The sequence below is a fragment of the Siphateles boraxobius genome, unplaced genomic scaffold (genome assembly GCF_051911475.1).
Source record: "Siphateles boraxobius isolate OS27281-9 unplaced genomic scaffold, OSU_SipBor_1 41, whole genome shotgun sequence".
NCBI lineage: Eukaryota > Metazoa > Chordata > Actinopteri > Cypriniformes > Leuciscidae > Siphateles > Siphateles boraxobius.
This window is the reverse complement of record NW_027509042.1, coordinates 12,017,273-12,042,941: the sequence shown is the minus strand read 5'-3', so window position 1 is coordinate 12,042,941 and position 25,669 is coordinate 12,017,273. Positions and strand designations below refer to the sequence as shown.

Genomic DNA, 25,669 nt, shown 5'->3' with positions numbered 1-25,669 from the left:
TTAATACAAAAAAAAACATGTAGTATTTTTAGAAAAACTTCTCGGTCATGTACGGTAACCCTTGTTCCCGGAGGAGACGCAATTCAGAAGTGATTCTGAAGAATGAGGATCGCTTGCGAGAGCCTATCTACTTCGAGTGAAACTAAACGAGCCAATGCACATTGGCATGCGATAATTGCACCAGCTGCTGTGCATCGCGGCACGGGCATATAATGAGCAGAAGGTGCGTCGCATCCTTGTTTTTCCGCTGAGGAGCCGGACCTGTGACTCGGCCGTACAGCGTAAGCTCAGCAATTGTGGCGAGGGGGCTTACATCTCTGTTCCCTCCTTGGGGAACGACGGTTACCATCTGTGACTTAAACCACGGTCAGTCACTATGCGCAGCTCAACCCCGACTCAGAACTACCCTCGTGCATTGTGTGTTTTGACTTCCACAGACTTGTAGGGTGGCCATTCTGAGCTGTGCCAAAATGGCCAGCCTTCAGACAGAATGTTGCGCCTTCAGACTTGAAGGCGCAACATTCTGAGCTCTGAAAACAGCTGTTTTGCTCTCTGTGAGATTGTGGCCAGCGCTGTCTGCACTGTAACACCAACACCAGCTTGAAAGAGGCATTCTCCTGAAGAAGCAGACTCGTCTTTTGAAGTTAAAACACTCTCAGATAAGATTGCAGAACAGGAACAGCATTCACCGTCTGCTCCGAAGCGAAAGAACAGGGATGCGACGCACCTGCTGCTCATTATATGCTCGCGCCGCGATTCACAGCAGCTGGTGCAATTATCGCCTGCCAATGTGCATTGGCTCGTTTAGTTTAACTCGAAGTAGATCGGCTCTCGCAAGCGATCCCCATTCGTCAGAATCACTTCTGAGTTACGTAGTAGTGAGCTGATGAAGGGGAACAATTACACTGGCTGTCCTCAGAAAACACAAAAAACATGCATAAATTCATACATTTCATATGCACAAATACAAAATGCAAAGACGCTGAAGTGTAGTCCTCAAATGTATTTGAAAGGACAGTCACCAACAAATAAAAATTCTGCCATTTACAAACCCAAATGTCGCTATACACCCATAATATTAAAAAATACCTTCAAGTGTGTTCTGAAGATTAAAGAATGATAATAAATTAATAATATATTAAATGATAACAGAATTTTCATTTTTGAGTGAACTGTCCTTATAAAAAGCTCCAAATTGACATCTGCACTCACTGCTGAACACAACTAATGTTGTCGTACGTAGGGTTGAAATCCACACAGTTTTTCTTCTGAAGTAAAATTAATGGCCCAAATTTCGTGAATGGGATCTCTTCTTTCACTATCATGTATGCAGTGTTGAATTTGATTTTTAGTTGTCGGAAAGCTTCTGCGTTTGTAAGGCTAATTTGCCTGTTAGCGGCTGCCTGAATTGTACGGGGATTATTAGGTTGCGACCTGTTAATGAATATGTCCCTGCAGCGTAAATGACGCATGGAATTGCCGTGCTTCACTATCGATTTTCGCTTGAAGTGTGAATGTCCGCACATAAACATTGTTGGCCCTGCTAATTCTGCACTGGCTTCTTTGCAGTATTTGCACAGCATAACATCTTTATCTTGCTCGTATTGTATCCACGGAAAAGAGTCTAGCCATTCTTTTTGGAAAACGTTACCTGTCACTGATATCTTCTGCTTCTTACAAGGAACAACAGCACCAACATCTAGTTCATGTTCAACGTCTTGTTCTTTTAGCTCGAAGCTACTCTGTTTTGCCTTATTTGAGACAGAACTTTTAAAGTAATATGTGATGCTCTTCGTCCCAACATAAGACAATTTCCATGCCACAGTCATCTCAATATGTTTTCGCACCGCTTGGTTGACTGGCATTAAAAGCAACCAATCGCAGTGTGAAACGTCACAGTTGATACGTAACATACGTGTAAGCAAAGACATAATAAATACATAGACGCCCTATTGGCCGCTGGATCGTACGTCAACTGCGCCGTTTTTTTGCGGAGGGATGTTTTCCCATAACTCTCATAACGGGAATTGAGAAAAATGCCTGCTTCGTGTGCTGCTTGTACAAATCCTTGCACAATTGAAAACTGGTTTCCGGGAATTACCTTTCACAAGCAAGACTGAACATTTCTTTCTGGTTGTATTTGGTCATTATATAATTAGTAATAGAAATGTTAGTTGGCCACCGGAGTCTGTCTAACTAAAAAACCTAGCGATGTCATAGCGACAAGTACTCATTTCGGGTAGGTACTAGTCACTATTTTATTTCCTGTTTTTATTATTGTCTATATTATTCTGCAATTGATATTACATTGCATTTGCTATTATACCACTTGCGATTATCAATCTATTATGCTGTTAAATTATTGTACTATTCACTAGTCACTATTACTTATTATTTTTTAATGTCTATATTCTGTAATTGATATTTCATATTCTATTGCTATTATTATAGTATTATACATAAACTATATGCTATTATCAATATTTTATTATTATATTATTGTACTTATGATATTATATAATTATACTATTCAATACTATTTTATTTGCTGTATACTGTTTGTTTATTTTATTGACTATACCCTAAACTATTTAATATTACTTCTCACTTGATCTTATTTACTATTTGCATTGCACTGTAGTTGTACCATATCATATGTATTACCATAAAGGATCCATCAGTTATCTTTGTTATTGTATATTTGGAGTATCTATCTTTAAATATCTATCATGTTAGTGCTATAAAAATACAGAAAGCAGCCTGCCGGTGTGATTTTTATTTGCCGATTTGTTTCATTTTCTCAATGGCGGTCAGTTCTAAGCGCAAGAAAAGCTAAAATCGGATTAAAGACCGAAAATGCTTTTTCCACAATAAGAAAACTTTATTTCATTTAATGTGAAAATTAAATTATATCTCGGTATGGAGGTCTTCACAATTCTTATCCAAGAATAAAAAGCCAAATACATGACAAGCCTGAACTTTGACAATTCCTTATTAAAAAAAATATTTTATTAATCTAACTATCAAGATTTTAAATAACTAGAGATGGAACTTTTTGTACACCACATCCAAACCACTGAAATCGGTTGATAAATTTAAATGTTATTTTTGTTTTTATCCAGAAAAACCACAGCTCATCCGTTTACTTGCATTTGTTTACAGCACAGTCTTGCCCTCAGCAATATGGCGGACGCGTTGACGTATCGCAGCAACGTTCCAAAGCGGCCAATAGGACTTCTATGTATTTTTTATATCTATACGTCTAAGGGCATTTGGGAGTTGTAGTTTTTAGCTTTGATCGGGTCAGTCACAGAAGTACGCCTAAATATCTTTTCATGGTCGTTTACCATGAACATCATGTTGGCGACCCCAAAAAGTTCTTGTTTATCAACTTTTAAAAATAATAATCAACTGTCTTAAAGATATTGTGTTTTTTACATTTTCAACTTTTTTTTAGTGTGTAATGTTGCTGTTTGAGCTTGAAAAAGGTCTGCAAAGTTACAAAGCACAAAATCCACTCCAAAGGGAGTTTTTCTTTTTATTCAGCATTTTTTCCCCATAATTTTTTTTGATTGTGGCGCACCAGTTGAGAACCACTTCCATTGAACCCCTTGGTGGTCACAAGACCTGGTTTCTGACTGTCCACCAGACAAAGGCCCTGTGTCGTTATAAAAATCTAATTTCGACCCCAAAGCTTTGATAGTTTGTATGTGACCACCTGTTCAACACATGCTGTTTCAAGGACTGAACTCCTCAGAGTACACACTACGTGTTCCTGTTTTTAAATCAAGGCCCAAATGCACTCATATACACCACACCAATCAAACACCATCCACTGTTCAAGCTCTCATATTTTTATTCTTTGTACATTGAGGAGTAATATTCAATGGAAATATCAATACTGCACTAACAAATAAATGCCAAATAACAAGAAATGAAATTTTCCCTTGAACTGCTTTGTCTTGGTAAATTATGAAGAACAGTGTACTGGGGACTACTATTTCCAGGAACCATTTTACCTGGATGCTGTTGTATAATGAATGTACTCTTCATGGTTGCTCCGGTAAAACACAACCCAGAGATGATAATCTACTACCTGCACTTAAATACGTTTCAAAATCTGATCTTACTGCTTGTAAATGTTTCTCCCAGTATGTAAGCATTCATTAACTGCACTAATGGCTTCTGTTCGTTTGTTGTAACATTTGCAGCAAGTCTTTTTATTTTATTTTTTATGTTCAACGTCAAACAGTTGCATGTAATATGCAGGTCCAGAATAAAGCCTGCTTTTCTGTGGCTATTATAGTCTATTAAGGTCAAAAGCTGACATGTGACACATTACTTGAGCACAGTTCTGATCTCTAAATGGCATGCTTATTATGATGGACTTCCACCACCGCATGTGATGTAGCAGAATAACACTGGCCCACGTCCTGCAGTATTATCAGTCTCGCTTTAGTGACTCGTACATTTTGTTCCAGACATGCTGCATGTTTTTATTCCAAGAGGCGTCTGGGAAACGGTACATCAGCTAATCAGAAGTAAAATGTGTGGCAATAATTATTTACACAATCATAGTTAATGTCCTTTTTAATTTCACCGTCATTCTTGGTAACTTTTTCAGATTGATATCACAATAAGATCTGAGTGGATTAAAATAAACAGTGGTACAGAAGTTGACACTTTTTTTGCTTGGGTATTTACTGTTGAACTTAAAGTTACTCACCCTCATGTTATTCTAAACCTCTAGTTTTTTTATTTATTCTATGGAAAACACAGAAATATATAATTTAAAAAAAATTGTTTCAAAAGGAAATATTTCGAAAAATATTTACATTAAAATTCCCACCGAAACCCACTGACACATTTTTGGACCAAACTATCTTTTACATTTTCTATTCATCAAAGAATCTAAAAAAAGTATCATGCTTTCCACAAAGATATTAAGTAGCACAACTTTTTTCAACATTGATAGTAAAGGAAAGGAAACTGCCACATTTATGTTCTGTTCTGTTGTAGTTGCGATTCCCATCGTTTATTTAGACTGAGGTAATAAGATCATTGTTGAACACATCACAGAAGCCTTTAATGAAGACAATCCAGTAACTGGCTTAGGCCTATTATTCTTACACCCTGACAACCCATAGTCCATTGTGGCGTTGCAGAATTTCCTGTGGTGTCAGTATATCGATGTGCAGAGCGTTTATGAGTCTGTTTGTGAGGTGGCTGGACTGTGTTTCTAATTGAATGCCGCTGTTTGGTTTCTCTCCCGCTGACTGAGGTTTTGTGTGAGTGGAATAACAGATTTAGGGCCTCTGTGGTTGGATGATGAGAATGTGTTTGTGGTCATGGGAAGGCAAGATAGATAGAGGGATAACATATGATTGATGCATTGCATTAACTACCGGTCGGCTGTTTTCCAGGATTCCATTATCTTAAATCCTTTACGTGCTACAACAGGAAATAAAATTGCAGTTGTGTTCAAAGTGTTCTCGGTTCTTTTCCAGTGATCTTGGCTTGATGTACTGTTCTGTCCCTCAGGTTGGATCGCTATCTTGGGGGCTCTGTGGTTACTGGTGCTGGCTGACATTCAAGACTTTGAGATCATACTTCACAGAGTGGAATGGGCCACCCTGTTGTTCTTTGCTGCTCTTTTTGTGCTTATGGAGGTATGGTAATGCTCACGAACTGCACACAGACATGCTTAAAAACACAAACGCCCACATATCCCAGTGTTCTGTCATGTATTACATCACAGACTAGTCATTGTTTACAAAGCTGAAAAGACCAGTTTAGTTGGGTTAATGTTGTGTTTTCCATGCTTGTCCTGTCATGTTCATATCAAACGTGCGTTGAGAGTTTTAAATGCAACCTAAATCAATCAATCAATCAATCAATCAATCAATCAAATGATTTAATTGCTACCAAAATCTCCAAAAAAAGTTAATTTGCACAATTAATGTAAGAAAAATTATTATTTTTCTTTTAAATGTAATATATATTTTAAATTTTAATCTTTTTTATTAAATACATTTCTTTTTCTAAATTTGATCTTTTTTTTACAAACCTGAGCATAAGCCTAAGAGGGAAAAAAGTGCAAAGTTATAAAAGACTAAATATTTCAAGTGCATTGTGATGAAATAGACAAAATAAATAAATATTTAATAGGGTATATAATAGTGTGTTGTTATGTTTATTTTTATCTATCACATTCTTAACTAAAGAGAGAGAAAGAGGGTGACTTAGAGATTGGGAGTCTGAGTAAGGGAAAAGTTATCATGTCAGCAGCATAAATGCTGGGTTTGCTGTTTGTGTTGGTTTAATCCTTTGTTTTGTAAGGAAGCGAGTATTCACACAGGGAAGACCACCCCTTGGGCCCAGTGGGGAGCTTAATGCTTCTCCAAGATAAACTGTTTGCCCTCTAAAGCAGAGCCAACATTCACAATCACTTATAATATTGTGCACCGCAAGCAGCTAGACAAAAAATAGATGAATTTTGATTTTACACTACCATTGTTTAAAAGATGGAAAATCAGGACTGTCAGATTGTTGTTTTGGTTTTTTGGTCTATGGCTTGATTTTCTCTTTGGTGTGTTTTAAGGCCTTAGCCCAGCTGCAGCTCATCGACTACATTGGGGAGCAGACAGCAGTGTTGATAAAAGTGAGTATTTGCTCCAGAAATATTTAATACTCTTTGGGGGGGGATTTCACTAAGAATTTATATTTGCAGGGGCTGTCTGTGTATCTTTGGTGCTCAACTCACCAAATGAGTTATGCAAATCAGCACAAAACCTATCCAAAAAAATCATGTTATATCTTGGGTGTACGATCACAAGTGGGAAGGTGAAACATGTTTACATGTTGGAAGTAACATGACTCCTGTGACCACTTGCGATTATATTTTGCAGTTGCAATGTGATAAATCTGCTCTAAATCCAAAGTCACAGTTATGAGAAACAAAGCTGCAGTTGCAAGATACTCTAAAACCACATATTGAGAAATAAGTCGCTTTGTGAGATTTAAAATCACATGCAAATATCTGCAAAGAAAACTCCACCAATCAGAGAATCACAAGCAAATCGCAACAAAGGAATCTGCCCTCTCCCATGAAGCACCGCAAATGACATAATAGATTCTGTCTTCCTAATTTTTTAAGTATTTGTTCATATATTTGAACATGTTTGTGTATATGTACATATTTTGCAATGAACATAAAATATCATCATCTTTAAATAAATAGTTTTATACTTCTGTATTGTTTTAAATAAATAGTTTTTTAATTCTCCATTGTTTTTAGTTCGATTTTCATTTGCGATGCTTCAAGGTTTTGTTTTTCTTTCCGTCATTGAAGATGTTAAATTCATAGTCTTGTACCTTTTGTTTTTTGTCTGATTTCCAAATACATGTTTGCTTCAAATTAAAGTTTATAATGATGTGATGAATAGAAAGGAATAAATAGGAAAAATCCAAGGCCCCTGAAAAAGTGGGCAGGCACTGTTGTACACTATAGTTTTTTTTCCCCCATAGAGTTCGTACACCATAATTCTAAGAGCACATGTTTCCACACATATAAAACACTGTAAACCGGCCAAATGAAACTCATTAAATAATGTGGCTGGCTTTGATCCAGTAGTGGGGCTGTGTTAAGTCATAAGTAGAGAGATTTCCACAGGCCTGGAAGTGTCCAGCTTTGTCTGGCTGGCGATCACACTCTGATAGACCCGTCAGCTTGTGTTTGGTGTGTGGGCCTTTTACAATCACTGTAATTATTCGTGACAGGTGCTGCTGTGGAGCTCTCATGCATTCAATCCAATCATCAGCACCAGAACCCCTAAAATCTGACCATGTACAGTAGATAAACTACCATAGAGAAGAACAGTGGGGAAATTACTGAAATAAAACCATGTTCTAATCAACAGCGTTCGTACATGCATATAAAAAGCTACGGTGCTTTTTTACATATAATATTGGGATGAAATACAGGCATATGGTTAGAAAGTGTTTTTATTTCTGCTCGTGTACATGTGTGGTGTTGTGTTTTGGTTTATGAAAGCAACAGACTGTGAAATAATGAATTCAATGTGACTGTGTCATGAACACATTGTCTGCAAGCCTCCCCCCTTTGTGTTGGCATCTATAGACCTTGAGACTGACAGAGAGACAGGGCTTGTGTATGTGTGTGTTTGGTTGTGACTTATTTTATTGTTATCTTCTCTCCCAGGCAGTGCCAGAGGATGAGCGGTTGGCCATCGCCATCATTTTGGTCATGTGGGTCTCAGCGCTGGCCTCCTCTCTTATAGACAACATTCCCTTCACTGCCACTATGGTAAGGACCACACGCACTCCGTCATATCATTTGCACACAAACACAAAGATAAGACAAAACTAGCTCTAAAATCACACTATCTTCTCCATTATATTTAACTTTTTTTTTTTTAAGGTTGCATCAGCACATTCAATTTAACCCCTGCAAACAAAGTTAAATGTGCAACATTCCAGTATTTCTTAACAATATTTGCCCAATGTAGAAGACGAGCTGTTTATAAACGAATTAGAAATATGTTTTTCAAATAGTTTTAGAGCATGTCACGCTGCAGGACACTGCCATCACTGCTTGACATGTCGTGTCAACTGCCCATGTTCTGTTGACAAATAGGTGAAAATAGTGCATCTTATTCTCTATACGTGTGAGGAACAGTATAGTGAGTGATGATGTGCTATTAGAGCAGCGCATGAATCATGTGAATCATGTGTATCATGAAGGAACACGTGCTGGTAACAGACAGAGCTGTGCTGCCAATCGTTCACTGCCAAATGAGCAGAAGGGAAGAATGCAGGGCAGATGAAGAGACAAGTCACTCCAGAAATCACTTAGCATTTCAAAAGCCTTTTCATTTCCTCCTTCTCCAGCATTTTCCACACGTTTCATTTGATCTGTCTATTTCGCCCTTTTTTCTTACTTGCATTCTCTCTTTGTCTCGTCTCTCATGTGTAGTAGGGATGTGCAAAACTACATATTTTTAAAACTAGTGGTTGGGTTGCCTGAAAGACTAGTTGATTACTTTAATTAGCCTGTTAATCTGACCAAGATTATATATGCTTCTTAGGAGTGTTTACATATAGGTCTTACTGTTCGACTAGTCGGTTGTTGGACTAGTTGACCACTGGTTGACCAGGAGCTCTCTTATTTTGTCTCATTCTCTTTCTCAATGTCTGTCTCTTTCTTTCGCTTTGTCAAAAAAGAAGAGATAAAGAGGGTGAAATGGACTTGAGCTCAGCATACACCTGTGGTGGTAATGGATCGCATTGATTTTGCAGGACTCGTCACTGTATAAATACAGAAAAAACGTCTCAGCAGTGCCCTGTAACAATTTGAATCCAAAAAGGCCATTCAGTTAGACACACACTTCACTTCTGTTGAGCACACAATGTGCCTGTTTCGAACTCCACCAACAACAAAAATCAGCATGTATTCAGTTATTTTGAACTGGCCTCTTGAAAAGTGGTATGGATGCTGGTATGGTCAATCAGACCTCATAACTAGCTTAACCAAAATGTCTGATTACTGTTAAATATCAGTACTCATCACTTTTAAAAGGGTAGCTCACGCAAAAATGAAAATTCTGTCATTAATTACTCTCCCTCATGTCGTTTCAAACCCGTAAGACCTTCATTCATCTTCGGAACACAAATTAAAATATTTTTGATGAAATCCAAGAGCTTTCTGTCCCACCCATAGGCAGCAACGTCATTGCAACGAAGGTCTTACGGGTTTGGAACGACACGAGGGTGAGTAAATAATGACACAAAAATTCATTCTTGGGTGAACTAACTCATTTGATCAACCAGCTTCATTAGAAAGACAATGTTTTGCTGAAAACCAGCACTAACTAGAATATAGCGGCGTGGAATTGCATGCTGGTCTAAACAGCAAATGTCTGTGCATTTCTGTGGTCAGAATTTTAAATTGTATTATATGGAGTCCATATGCCCCAAAAAGCAATTTTAAATTGGCCTTCATGTGCTCGTCATGTCTAGGTCCACATATAAGACACAATGTGTTCAGTTTGAGTATTCTATACATTTTTAATCGTGACACAATCACTGACATCCACATCTGACTGATTACAATTAATTATATATACAAATAATATATATTTGGTCATTATGCAAAACAATTTAAACCACTTTTGTTTTGTAAATTTTACCACTGTCCCTCGCCACTAATCTTCTCCAAGTCTCTTGTATCGCTCCAGTCTCTCTTTTTTCTCAGGTTATAAAATAATTTCATATTTCATTATTAATACACTACATTTAAAAAGTTTTGGGTCAGTAAGATGGATTTATTTGATCGAAAACACAGTAAAACAGTAATATTGTGAAAATTCTATTTTAAAATATTTTCAAATGTAATTTATTCCTGGAATTTTCTTCAGTATTATATGTCTTCAGAAATCAAATATGCTGATTTGGGTCTCAGGAAACATTTCATATTGTTATCAATGTTAAAAACAGTTGTGCTGCTTAAGATTTTTGTAGAAACCATGATACATTTTTCAGGATTCTTTGATGGATAGAAAGTTCAAAGAGCATTTATTTGGAAAAAATTTTTGTAAAAAAAATTTCATTCATTTTTTTTTGTAACAGTATAAAAGCCTTTACTGTCACTTTTGATAAATTAAACGCTCTTGCTGAATAAAATTGATGACAAATTATTGAATGGTTGTGTATATATCAATATAAATGTTTCCCATTTATTTGCTTATAGAGTCAGTTATTACAACAACAACAACAACAACAAAAAACCTCTTCAAGGTGATGCATACAATACAATGCACCTATCCTTATGGTTGTGATTGCTCTGTTGAGGGTTACATTTTGATTTAAACCTGTCTGGCTGTACATTATCCCTTAGATATAAAACTTATCTCTTCACATGTGTAAAAAAGAAGAAATGTCCCCTGGCTGTTCCTGTGTAGACAACTTAATGAAAGTTTAATCCACATTAATTATCAAACAGCTGTTTTATGTATAATAAATAGGCTAATATGAGTTATGATTACAGAGATCATGTTTGAGATCTGCGAAAATGTTTCTATGCCACCTGTGTCAAGTTAGGATTTTCTACACAGATTAAAATTTGCTATTTGCGCTCCACTGCAAACATAAAACTGCTATTTTCTTGTCAGCACAAGTGTATGGTTGCTTTGGCTCCCGGTGCCCTCCTCCACGGTGGCGATGCCACAGCTGAATGAACCGGATGGCAAATGTAGTAGAAAATGTAATCACAGTTGTGCTGTGTAATTTATTCAAGTCGATTGCAGCTGAAGCCGCTGTTAGCTGGGAGGCCAGCGTGTAGCAGACAAGTGGCTACACACTGAAATCTTCGAGGCAGAAGTCATTTTCTGCAAATATGCAATCTTTAAATTAAGCTACACTGGTAGATCGAATGCTTATGAGAAATGGATGCATGCGTGCTTCTTGTTGTCACCACAGGGATGCATTCTCTGCTTCTTTAGTTATATGTTCATGATAAATACTGATATCTCTAGCCATTGTGGAGCCATAAGTATTTTTGTCTTGTTTATATCTGTGTAGATTTCATGCCTGGGCCAGTGCAGTGACGCTTGGTTCATACATGCTGTTTCATGAGGTTTTCATTTGCTGTTTTTTTTTTCAAACTGTGTGTCTGTGCAGAAAGAGAGGAAAAAGGGGGAACACATCTAATGTCATCCACTATTGATTTTCTTGTTGACTTGTGCAGTAGTAGAATATGACTCAATCTGCTAATAGGTTGAACGGTTGTCAAAATTGTTGAATATAACACTCTTTATGACCCTGGCATTTACAATGCTTAGTTTTTGACAGATGACTGTTTGTAATAGGCATTGCTTAATTGTTCAGTCTTCATGTACATTGCCTATGAGAATTGAGATCAGGTTATTCGTGCCTTTTGTCCATCCATCCATCCATCATCTAATTTTGTTTCCACCCCCATAGATTCCTGTGCTTATAGACCTCAGTCAAGATGCCGATGTCAACCTGCCAGTCAAACCTCTCATTTTTGCATTGGCTATGGGAGCTTGCCTTGGAGGTCAGTTAAATTTTCCCCCCCTGCATTATATATATATATTACATACTATTGTACATACTTTAGAAGACACCCTTCGTAGAATTTCATTTGAATTGCAAGCCACCTTCTCTAAGCAAATAAGTAACTACTTCGCAATGACTTTTTCTGTGATATATACCTTACTATTTTATGCTAGTAATTAATACTTTCAAATCAGAAAACAGGTCTTATTTTATTACATCGTGCCATCCCTAATAAGCTGTAGTTTTTCAATGCCACTTGCTTTCAAAGCACAAGAGAGCTTAATAGATTGTTCTACATTTACGAATGTCGTATGCTTACAAGGCTATCTGAAAATGCCTCATTGCCTGTTTGGCTCTAAGGACACGGAGAGAGTTGTGGCAGACCTACAGTCTAATCACCGGAGATGTGTTAGCTCTAGTATCGATCCATGGAATGCAAGGCAGGCTTCTGGTTTTGTTGTCACATGGACATCTTTTAAAATGTGAACATTACATATAAAGACCATTCTTCTACAAGGCCAAAAAACACACTTTAAGAAATATGTCCTTTAGGAAATTGATGGCTGTAAACTGCCTTTAGAAACTTCAACCCCTATAAGACATTTAGGAATTAAACTGAAAATGTGTTGGCAATACTTTTGTGAAAGAATCAAGAGCCTTCATATTAACCTACATTTTTTGTTGTCCTTTTTATTGTCTTACATTATGTTGTAATTTATGTAAAATATACATTTAAATAATAAATTATCATGCAATTATGATTGTTTCAAACCCTGCTTAGATGATCAAAGTTAACAGTGTATATATATATATATATATATATATATATATATATATATATATATATATATATATGTATATATATGTATATATATGTATAATGGACTTTCTTCACTTACAATCCAAGACAAAATAGAAAAGGCATTTGAACGATAAAGGAATGTAAATTACATGACCAGAGTCTAAAACAGAAGCTTCCCATATGCTAAAGGCACATCACACTGGCAGTTTCATCACAGTTTTGCAAGTCTTATGAGATTGAGGTGTGGGATTAAATGTCTGTGAATCTCCCCCGTACTACAACTGATGAAGGCATTTGGATCAGAGGCAGGACAATGAATTGAAGAACACGTCTAGAAACTCCAGAGTAAAAACTTTTAGACATGCTATTGATGAATTGAAGACCTCTGTCCTTCATCAGAAAACTATTATGCCTGTGATTTGAGTTTGGACAGAAGTCCCTCTTTGTGCCTTGCATTACCAAAGGAGGTACTACAAAAAATAACCCTTGCTTAATCACCTCTGCAATTTAGCACTGAAGGTCATTTCGTGGCTGATACTCTAACAGGAGTGATTGCACAGTGGAAAACTTTAAATTGCAATCAGCATATAAAATCTGCTGTGCACATTGGCTCCAAATAAATTCTAATATTCATTTTTAAAGATCCATGATTGTGCAGTGCTGTGTTTGTAGAGGACATGTAGTGCTATTTAAATATTTACAAATTCACAGTATGTCTATGTTTATTCAGGCTATCGGAGTTATCCAAGATAGTCATTCTTTTTTTTCCCTTCTCTTTCTATGAAAGGAAATGGGACACTGATTGGAGCATCTGCTAATGTAGTGTGTGCTGGGATTGCTGAACAGCATGGCTATGGATTTTCCTTCATGGAGTTCTTCAGGTATTTATATTGAGCACAAATGTATTCGTCCACAGGTTTTATTAAAAATAGAGAGTCTTTTGTGCCCAACTGTGGTAGGAAATTGATCTCAAATTGTGCACACATTTTCTGCTGTTTTTGGTGTCTTTTAAAGAGACAAGTCATGCCATTGTTTTCTTAAATTTTGTAATGCCTGTCTATTCATTCTGTATAATCCATTTCACATGACTCTTAAGATTGCTTGCTTGACATTTTGGTCAGGTTGTCTGTTTCTTTTTAAGTGGGCAGTTCTTAGCCAGAAAAAGCTTCAATGAGCACCCGACTCTTACAGGAATAAAAATGTTACTCTTTGTCAAAACTAGCATTGCTAACAGATTGCTAAAATTACCCAAGCATGCTCTAGTGCAAGAGTCAATCCCCTAGCTTTATATCCAAATGTTTATAGCCTTTCATGTACAGTACTCTCACTCTTCAGGGAAAGCTGTTGGCTAGTGGTAGCTTAAGTGACACTTAGGAGGTCTGTTTCAGGGCAAACTCTGACACACTGTTATCAAGCAGCTGCTTCTGGTTATGTTCTCCCTTCTCTAGTCTTCACATTATAAAATACACCGTTTAAAAGTAGAGCAATATCAAAATCACAAAGAGAACAACAGAACCGTAAGTTACAATCAAAATGGCACCCAACACAAGCTTCTCATTTATGTAAATGTTATGTCATTTAAATGCTTTAGTCTTACTGAAATCATACTTTCGGACTAACAGGACTGAGATAATGCAATTTGTAGTTCAGCTTTGTCTAGCATGCATACATTTGTATCACATTATAGTTGGTCTTGCAATTATGCGCTTGCTCTGAAAAACACAGGCGACTATTTAATCCTTTAAATATATTTGATTAGCTGTTGCGCCTTGTATACTTGGACAGAGAGATGAAAACTGTAGCTTGTATGCAAAATTCTGATCTGATTATATGTAAATAACTTATTGGCTACTTTACTTTGTTTACTTATTGTCGCTACCAGTGTCTGTCGACTGAGCATGCAACTAGACTTTCTTGTAAGTCCACTGTATTAATATAATTTGTTGCTGTTAGTGCTGCACGATTAATCATATCGCAATCGCGATGTTAAGCCAATGCGATTATATGACGCAAAATGCTGCGATTTTTTGAAATAAATAAATGCATGTGTGGACATGACAACCCATTCTCTCCGATAGCGGTTTGCCCATTTTCTACACCGCTAATAAAAAGAAGACCAGTCAGTTTCAGTTTAGGCAGTGGCACGTGTGGTGCGTATGGTCACGATGAGACTTTTTCCGGTGTGCAGAGTGGAGAACAGATGAAGATGGATGCCGAGCCGACAGGCACTGAACTGGTGGCCTGAAAAAATTCTACCTCTGTTATATGGTCATATTTTGGCTATAAGATAACCGACACTGAGCAGAGAGAGCAGGGATGCCAACTCTCACTCATTCAGCGTGAGACTGACGTAATTGACACTTTTCACACGCCACACATCCATTTTCTCACGCAGAGAAAAATCGCGAAGCAAACAGGACACTGATACCGATAGACTAGACAGAGCAGGTTACTTTTGATATAAAACAAATCATCAGCTCTCAGATTCTGTCAATTTTATTACGAAATTCAAACAATAGCTTTTTGACGCTTGTAAATGTGACGTGACAGATCGTGGTCATGAACCGGACATCTCTTACTCTTTACTACTAGTTAATAGTAAACAAACACAAATGAACAATAGGTGTGTTGAAAGATACAGTACAACATACCGAAATGGTTATGCCTCATACATAATATTGATCAATCAGTGCTTTTTTTTTCAACCGCAGAAAAAGGTCAATTAAAACAGCTGGAGAACATGTCACATAACGTTACATTTACGTCAGGAAAGCCATTTGATAGCACGTAAGTTGGCTAGACAAATTATATAGAGAGAGGAGTATTTTGCTAAATATGTGCACTATATTAAATATTTATTATATTTTTACTTATCATTAAAATATTGTAACGTTGTTATTATAGCCTAGTAAAAACCACACTATATTTAAGTTGAGTTGTTATTCTTAACCTTTAATAATAATTAGCATTAGGCGAGATTTTCTTTTTTCATGACAAAAATGTACGTGCAGCTACTGTTAGGCTACCTAATATTCATCCAAATGAATCGATATTGAATCAAGATCGGAATCAAATCACAAGATTTGAATTGAAATCATGAAATTTGTGTCAAGCAATAATAAAATCAGTAGCCAACAAGTCATTGTACCATGTAAACATTGTAACATGTTGTCACTAAACTTAACAGAATTTTGTTTAGTTACCAAATGTTTTGACAATCACAATACACTTTTACAACAAAAATGATCCACAGACTGAGTTTATATGTTAGCATATATGTTACATCCTGCTTAAATGTCCCTGCTTGTCTGGACAGAATGTTCAAAATATCTTATTTTCATGAGCATACAAATGTTCTTATTTATTGTTCTATTTATTTTATACTATTGTACAATTGAGACAATAACAAGTTTGCAGTAATGCAAAGATTTCATTATTTAACTTAGTAAAAAATATTATTTTAATTTGAAAACACTGTGCATTTAGTTGTTGTTGCTAGTTTGAGTTGAGAAATACACATTTCAGCATTATCACTAATCTGTGTGTGCATTTTCCTTCAGAACCAAGCAAGTTGACTCATAAAAAAACCATTTGTTTATTATATCGCAACTGCATATCGCAATCGCAATATTGACCTCAATAATCGCAATATGACATTTTCCCCAAATCGTGCAGCCCTAGTTGTTGTGAACACATTTGTCTTTACATGTTTCGTGTGAAATCAATGTAAATGGAGCATGTTCGGCATGTTCCAAAAATATCCTTAAGTGTGCCTCTCTTTTTAAGATGTGACAGATCTAGTTTTAGAGAGACTCTTAAGACAGCTTGATTTCAAGCACTCTCTAGCGTATCAACAAATAGATCTGAATGTGGAAAAGGAGCTGCTCGCTGATTACCTCTTGGTGAGAGGCTTGCGAAGATATTCACCGTCTCTTTTGATTCGGTTCTCCCTGCTTGTTACCACCTGCTCGATGGAAGTGCTTTCCATGCTCATGCAGATGCATTCAGATATCTGGCTTTCTCCCAGTTGGTGGGGTTTTGGTGGTCAATGGTGAAAAAGAGGAACTTGAATGCACATCTGATTGGACTGTGAAATGATCCCGGTGGGAGACAGTGGGGTCTTTCATTCGAGTATATAGAATCTGCAAAGGAAGTTTAGACATGCCTAGCACAAAGCCAGACATGAAGGCACTTTACACTTTCACTGATACCTTTGGGACTTTGTGTCTTTGGATTTACTTACATGCTACTAACAGTTTGCTTTGAAATGTGCTCAAACCCCTATACTTTATATGGAGGCTTATTCTCATTTAATGCTATCATTTGCCAGTAATGTCATTGAAATATCTTTTTAAAATGTATTTTGTTTTGTTGTTTAAATTATCACTTTCTTATCAGCTTTTCTTTGCAAATATTGAGTTAAACAATTAGTTGCGATTCTGTTAATTAATTGGCTTATTATATTTTTAATTAGATTATTATGCGATTAAAATATAATGTTAATAATTTGTATATATTATATATTGTTTAAATGATGGTAACACTTTACAATAAGGTTAAATTTGTGTGTATGTGTATAATAGATATATAATAGATATAAATAAATAAAATACATACATAAAAATACAAAAATGTGTATGTATATATATATATATATATATATATATAATGCATTATGTAAAACATATAATATTATATATACATATAATTAACATTTTAACATAACATTAACAATCCATCTTCATTTTCAAGCAGTCTATTTTGTGGTTCTTTTGCTTGTCTGTCTGATTGGCCATGGCACTTTTAAACCCTGAAACAGGAGAAATCAATGGCATTAGACAGAGCCCAAGGCCTCACAGCTCAACACAGGGAAGGAACTGGAGCTCAGTCTAAACTGCACATCAGACAGCGAGATAAGGTAGATCAATTCAAGCTAATCTTGGGAGTGAATCCAATCCGTCCTAGTGTTAGCAAGAACCCCAGATTCTGCCTCACTTTACACTTTTTGAACAGCTGCCACTTGCGTCCGATTCTGCTTCAGTAATGAAGCACCTCCGCTATGCAAAAGACCTGTTCGCTGCGTTCACTCATGAGATTCTCTCCTTCCTTGTTCTTGGGCCCATAGCACTGTCCAGAGGCAGGTAGAGCAGCTGGGTGATTCTGGGTTGAGCCAAATGGGGATGGGCTGGTGGCAACGGGGTGGGTGAGGGAGGAGGGAATCGCCTTTGGGATCTTATTTTTTTGGCAGTGCTACGAAAACAAACAGGGCGGCAGCAGATGTTTGAGTAATTGCTCATTCATCAATAACCTCCCTCCTGCTTGATTCTCACAGAGAATCCAAGTCATCCTAATCAACTGCTGCATATCATCTGAACCGCTTTTATACCATTTTAGGTACAGTCCCAGAAGTAGATAAATTGTGATGTAATCCTGGGATTTTCACTTGTTGCATTTTGGGGCTTCATTTGAATGCCCTGTAATGGTTAGAACTTTGTGATGAATGGTTAAGTCCTCAACTCAGCCAGTAATTGGCTGATTGGTCGGTTGCTATGGTGATGAAGAGGGGACTGAGACTTTCTCTGGCGCTCCGGTTAGAAACTAGTGATAGAACACCACTGATCACAAAGCAGCCGACGTTCTTCTACAATGTTCCTCTACTGATTTGTAAACCAATATTTATGCCATAGTTTTTTGTTTTAATTTTAGCTTAAGCTTCAATCTTATTAGCTAATGTACTACCAAATTAAAAAAATTTGTCCCGTCTGTTTACATTCTCATTAGACATGACTGGTCTTCGATTTCAATAGGTTAATGTCGTAACACCGGTTCTCTGAAACATCGAGTGGAGAGATCCACCTATGGGAAGGGCATCCGTACCTGACCTCTGCAGAAGCATCCAATTGCTCTGGCTAGACAGACAGAAGCGCGCAGCCAATGCCAGGTAAGGCCCCACCCCCTTACCTGAGGACTTATAATGCCTACAAGCACTGTTGTTCTCCAGTAAGTATATTTGCTTCTCGTGCAGCAAGCGGGGAAAGGCTGGTGGATCTCTCCACTCGATGTTTCAGAGAATCGGGGTTACGACAGTAACCTATTGTTCTCTTTCATCATCTCGTGTTCTAGATCCACCTATGGGAGAGTCATGGACAGCTCCCCGATTGCCCATTACACTCACAGTGAGGTTCTGCAAGCCAGAGGAAAGACGTCACCCAAAGGGGCGGTCCCTGACACATCCCATAATCATGAATCCGCCATACTGACGCACCCACATAACTGGTATAACTAGAAGGGTTAAGACGACCCTACCCTCAAAACAGAATGTGCTACCGAGGCACTGGTGACATCCAGCCAATAGTAGTGTACAAACGTATGGGGAGAAGCCCAGCTGGCAGCAAAGCAAATGTCCTGTAGCGATACTACCCTGAACAGAGCCCAAGAGGCGGCTAAGCCCCTCGTGGAATGAGCTTGGATGTCCCCGGGGGGCTGCTCTCCCTTCGATTCATATGCCAAAAATGATAGCGTCCACAAGCCAATTTGAGAGGCGTTGCTTTGACAGAAACTCCTTGGGCTTAACAAGAGCCCAAACGGGAGAACTGTGAATTCGTAAAATGTGCCTTGGTAGGCGAAACGAAGAAACTTCCTGTGTGGGTAAATGCTTATGTGGAAGAAAGCATCTTTCAGATCGACCGATGTGAACCATTCGTTCCGTTTTATGGCGCGGGTTAACCTTTCTGAAATGTTATTTCCTCAAATGTTTGTTCAACACACGGAGGTCCAAGATAGGGAGGAGGGAGCCGGCCTTCTTTGGGACCAGGAAATAACGTGAATAAAATCAATTGAGGGGCACCACCTGAATTGCTCCCTTTGTTTAGAAGGGAAGATATTTCCTCTTTCAGAATTTGTGCGGTGCTCTCCTCCGTGTGTGAAGACAGAACGCTGTTGAAATGCGGGAGTTTCATAGCAAACTGCAGTCTGTAGCCCTGCATTATTGTACACATCACCCATTCGGGAGCCGAAACAGTGTTCCAATCCAATTCGTGACTCGCGAGTGTTCCCACCCAAGCCGAAGCGGCGCTGTGTATACTGAACACATGGGCTGGGCAGCCTCGAGAGGGGGGTTGCCGTCCCCTCCATAAGAAACCCTCCGTCCCTTGAACAGGGGCTCTTGGGCAGGAAGAGAGTCCAAAGAGCTTGCGGTTCATGAACGCGGACTCGATGCCCCTATCAGCCGAACATCAGGCATGCCGCTTGCTCTTCGAATCGGTGGGGGTAGTGTTCAAGGGTTTTCCCTCCGCGGCAGGAGTCGGTTTCTCCCAAGGCTTAGCAGAGGGTGGGTTGCTCTGTCGTGGCTGAGGTTTGTTACGTCACAAGACAGGGGTGTTTGGCAAACGCGCAGGGGGCGCCTGGAGTAGGGCCGCCTTCATGGGAAGGCATAGCTTGAAGGCCTCGTCTTCCTTCTTGTCGTCCCATCGTTGCTGCATTAATGCAACGGCGGGGCCAATTTGACACCTCAGAAGTGCTGGTGTAAATTAATTTTGAGGAGCAACGGATCCATCTGAGAAGTACTCTTTTTTTATTATTGTTCTAATCGCGATGTCCTAGAGTATGTAAACCGCAAAAAGACTTTTTAAATATGAATCGCGTCTGTGTGTGAATGAATGAACTGAACAGCTTTTACCAAACTATATTTCTGAGTAAAAATCGACTGAAATATTTTAAAATAAAATGACTTTGTATAAGCAACGTATTAAACTGCAAATTAACATTTATATGCCCTAATATATCATAAAAACAACAAAAGATGTTTGTAACTATGTTACAGACGAAATATGAAAGACAACATTTTGTTGACTAGTTTTGGATAGATTATGAAGTTTTTACTGTAAAATAGATTACTGCCACATCAAATAAGATTTTGTTCACCAATTTCTGCTCAAATGTTAAATATATTAGGCTATGTTTGTTTTGTCAAAAATAAAGTCATCAACTAAGATGTTATTATAGTGTTTGTTCCAATGAGGGCTTTATTCAAACTAATGAAATCCTTAACTTTGAAATACGTATGATAAAATGTATACTTTATTTTTTTTACAAGGAAATATTACACTTGAAATATTTTTATTTTAATTGTTGCTGTAATTGTAACCATTTTAATAAAAAAAAGCAAAGACTATATTTACAAGGTAGATGTAAACAAAATCTTAAAAGGTCAATATAAGCCTTCTCTTCAAATTATTTTTATTGTGTTTTATTAGTGACAAATTTGGGGAGAGGATACATATCCAAAACTTTCTAAAAATACACTATGAGAATTAACTACACAATTACTAGAAATGTTCACCTTGGATATTATACAATTTGCAAGCAAAAATACAAGTGGAAAAATACTATTTTTTTTTAGATGTTTCCAACTGTGAACCAATTTTGTAGTATATATAAAAAAAATTTTTTATTTTTTTTATTTTGTCCTTGTATTCTTTCTTGTGGCTCAGTGACACACCTGTGTGAAAGGCTCATTATACATGCTCATTAAGGCGAGACACTACAGGTGAATAGGGTATTTTTTTTAACTAGCTGATATCACCATGAAACTTTGCAAGTTGATTACCTACATTAAGATGAGAAAAAAATGTATTACAAGTTTTCTGTAATGTAATGTTTAAATATGCAAATGAGGCATTATCTAATTAAATATGCGCTAATTTGCATATATTTTAAAAAACGAAATCTGAGTATTGGATAAAGCCAGGTTCAAAATAATTTTTTCATTGTGTTCACATATTAGATGGGGAAAAAATTACAGAGGCATTTATGGATATCTACTTTTGTTATCCTGTAAATCAGAATATACTGCCAATAGCCTTAAAAAAATGATTTTTGCCATGTTTTTTGGAATAAAATGTTATATAAATCAGGCTGGGAATAATATATTTACAAATCCCTCTGTAAATGTCTTCATAAATACCTAGGTACAACACTGGAAAGTTTGGTGTATATAGGTGCTACTGAAGTGGAGATTTCGGAGTTGAAGTATGAGAGAAAAGTCATTTTGAGAAAACGGGCTTTAAAGATTTAGCATCAGACAGCCAATGAGATTGCGCATTTAGGGTAAATTGCCCCCTTTTACTTTCACGATTGGTTGCTGATAAAAAGTAAATGACCGTATTTGTATCCGTTAGTGTTGTACAAGAGAGAGAGAGAGCTTTCTAATGGTGTGTGTGATGACAGGGTGCAGATCGCGATCGCGGAGCAGAGGGATGATTTATAACGACAACTTTTGATGAATTTATGAGAAATCTACAGACGCAAACAGACAAAGACACAGACGCAAACAGACAAAGTGTAGTAAAATAAAGACCTAAATGTGTATTTCGGACTTTTTTTCACCACAAGTCTGAAAGAAGACATGTTATTGAAGACAAATATCCCAAAATATCAAAATTGACTATTGAAAAAAAACGATGTTTTTGCCTGCCTTGTCTCGCCTTAAGCAGGTCTTTTGACTTCTCAGGTGTGAATAAGCATTATTCATGATTCACGCCCCTTTCGCATATTGCCTTTCCAAACAAAAAGTATTTTACAAAATTTAAATCAATGTATTTGTTTTATGTGAATGATTGGGCAGGATGATTTTCAGATCATTTTGAAGCAAAAATTCTAGGCAAGAACATCCATTAGTCAAAAGTATTGTGGACACATATTTAGAATGTGTTTTGTGGCCTTATTTCAGAAACTTTAAGTTTTAGCTTTTTCAATAACCATGCATAAACAATATTCTCTCAAAAATACAAACATGTACATACATGTTTCTCACATATTATGGTAGCCCTGTTTGTGCTAAATAGAGTGTAATGACAACTTTGCAATTAATATGTTTATAAGCAACTGAAAAAAGCACAAATGTCAGAGCATGTCAGAACACCTCCAGGTCCCAGAAAACACCTTAGAACCCAGAGGGTTAAACCGCAGCATTTTGTGCCAGCAATGTATGACAAGTAGTGCTGTCAATGTTAACGCATGCGATTTAATTTTTGTCCATCTTTGACGTGATAAAATATTTAACGCAATTAACGTAACATCCGTTCTTTCTCTCATCCTTTAGCTAGGGTTATATGATCACGCTCTTATTCACACAAATGCTTTTAAACCATTCATGCCCGACAAGACAAAAGAGAACGCGCTGTCAGAGAATGACACACACGCACACGACACACAGAAAGTCACGCGCCAGTATCGCACAGACGCGCTGTCAGTATCGAGTTCTCTTTCGTGCTTGAACGAACAATAACTCACACATTTAAGCCAAAACATCCATTTTGTCGAGTATCCTCACAAGAACAGTCTTAAATGAGTTAAATAAAATCTTAAATGGAAGTAAAGAGTAGTGAGAGAATGAGATGAGTGAGATCCTGTTAGCAGCAGCAGATCTTAAAGTGACAGCAGCCACTAATTCTCTCTGTCAGTAAGGTTAACTAAAGAACAAAGGGAACAGAGAAAATTACTAACTGCTCTTGACTAAAGAACACTTGTAGCTTTAATAAGGATTAACCTATTTCATTTATAATTTATGCAGTGCGGACTGTTTTATAACCTTATTCAATTTCTGTATATTTCATACCTGTTAGACAGCAAAGGTACAGCTAAATATGACATTTATTATGGGTTTAAGTGAGGATTGTTTTAAGTTCACTTAAATTGAAAGTTGTTATATTTTTTGAAGCCTAATAAATGTTTAAAATTAGTAGGAAAATCATTTTCATCGAGACACCAGTAGCTATATTAATATCAGTAATACTGGCCTTCACTCATAAAAAGATGGCATTAAGATACAGCTGTAATACTTAAAAATAAATGGTGCCATTGAAGATAAGTCCGTCTGTGCAGTTTCTCGACCTTTCTCGAGCTTTACAGAGATAACAGGAAAATAATGCAAAAAAGTTTGTTTCCTGAAGAAAATAGCGTCACAGTCCAGCTAAAGTAAATTAAGTAAAGTAAATTGTTTTAAAAAAGTTATTAATTTAGTTCATTATATATATATATATATATATATATATATATATATATATATATATATATATATATATATATATATACATATAGCTAGCTGCTCGGGAGTAAACCGTGATGTCATCGTCCAGCTCAGTTCAGTTCTTGTATAATAGTGTCAATGCAGGCTGATCAATATTATTGTTGAATATTAAATGTTAAATTTAATGTCATTCAAATCAAAAGATTATAATACCTTTCTATGAAAGTGTAAAAGTGTCCACACTGCATTCTATGTTGTTCTCTGACAATGAAATTAATTTAATCTAAACTTTCTACTTGCTCCAAAAGTCTTGGTCTGATCTCTGTATTTGTAAGTGACAGAAAGTCTTTCATTGGTGTTCAGATGAGTCCAGATTTTATTAAACTGCGCATCACTCTCTTTTCCTGTCAATCTCCTGCCCTTTTCCACTCACCCTAGCCTATCCCAATAGTGGTGATATTGGCTTGTGATGACTCGCTTGGCTTTGCAGCCTTGTCCCTCTGACCTCCATATATACTTTTTCTCAGAAAACCATCATTGACCGTTTTTGGCATGAGGAGGGTAGTCAAATGACCAAGGCTTTGGGGACCTGCTCTTAAATGGAGCATGTTTATCACACCAGGGCAAGTTGCCTATATTGAGCACTTTTTTTCTCTTTCCAACATCCATCTTTTGGTGGCATTTTCCATCTCTGGCCAAGCCCTCTGAGTGAACTGCTGCATTTATGGAGTGACATTCGGAGACATATTCTGACCAGCTATAAAACTTTAATGATGCAGAGCTTGTAATTTCCATGTTATATGCAGTTATCCCACATTATTTATAGGCTGTAAGCCAGCCCTCCTGACACCTTAACACAAGTGTGACCTGAGCAGCTCTCAAGAGAAGAACCTGGTGGAATATATGAGCAAAATAGAGAAATTAACCATAACAGTTTGATTGCGAACATATTTTGTATATTTGCTTGCCTTTCAGGTCAGCAAGAGACATAAATGAGAATGAGTAGTTAGAGACTCTACTGCATTTATTTTTGCTTTACACTGATGAAAAGATATTAGTGAAAATTGTAAGAAGCTGCTCTCGTGTAGAGACCAATCTAACATAGTTAAATTGACTAGCACACTAGTAACTATATTTTTTGTAAAAAAAATAATATTATTTAATTTCATACCTCAACACCTTGAGAGCCTTATTCTCTGTGTTTGTGCATAAATTATATTAAAATATTTTATTTTATATTACATTATTTTGGTGGTGCTAGTGCTGTAAAATTACACACTTTAGCTATATTTTTTTTATTATGTTATTTTAATGATCATTTACATGCGCCCTTCCTAGTTTTCTTTACTTATATTCTCTTGTGCTTAATCCATACACAGTACTCTGAAATGGTAGTTTCAATGAAAAGAAAACTTAGTTTCAGTAATGCATGTATTTTATACAAGATATATATTTGCATCTGTATGTGTGTGAATGTGGTTTAGATTAAGATAGGTATAAATATAAACGTATGCATTTGCATACAAACGCATCAGCATTCTCATTAATGCTGCTGAATTAATTAAACTGAGTCTGTTGCAAAACACTTCCAGCGAAGAATCCATGAATACCATCGACTTTCTTCAGGGCAGATTAACAGTCGGTGTAGCTAAAAACTACAGAGACAATACTGGCTGATTTAAGGGCCTCATTCTGTTGTTTCCAATAGACGAAGCCCCGCTTTCCTCTTCTGCATATCTCCC

At 36.9% G+C, this 25,669-nt stretch overlaps 1 protein-coding gene across 1 annotated transcript in view; it reads left to right on the top strand.

Moving 5' to 3' along the window:
• oca2 (oculocutaneous albinism II) overlaps positions 1 to 25,669 on the top strand; it is a 118,397-nt gene that overhangs the window by 77,201 nt on the left and 15,527 nt on the right. The window contains exons 18-22 of the mRNA XM_077198436.1: positions 5,542 to 5,669; positions 6,602 to 6,661; positions 8,222 to 8,326; positions 12,001 to 12,094; positions 13,686 to 13,779. Of these exons, the coding sequence (XP_077054551.1) occupies positions 5,542 to 5,669; positions 6,602 to 6,661; positions 8,222 to 8,326; positions 12,001 to 12,094; positions 13,686 to 13,779 (481 nt within the window). The remainder of the gene's footprint in view (positions 1 to 5,541; positions 5,670 to 6,601; positions 6,662 to 8,221; positions 8,327 to 12,000; positions 12,095 to 13,685; positions 13,780 to 25,669) is intronic.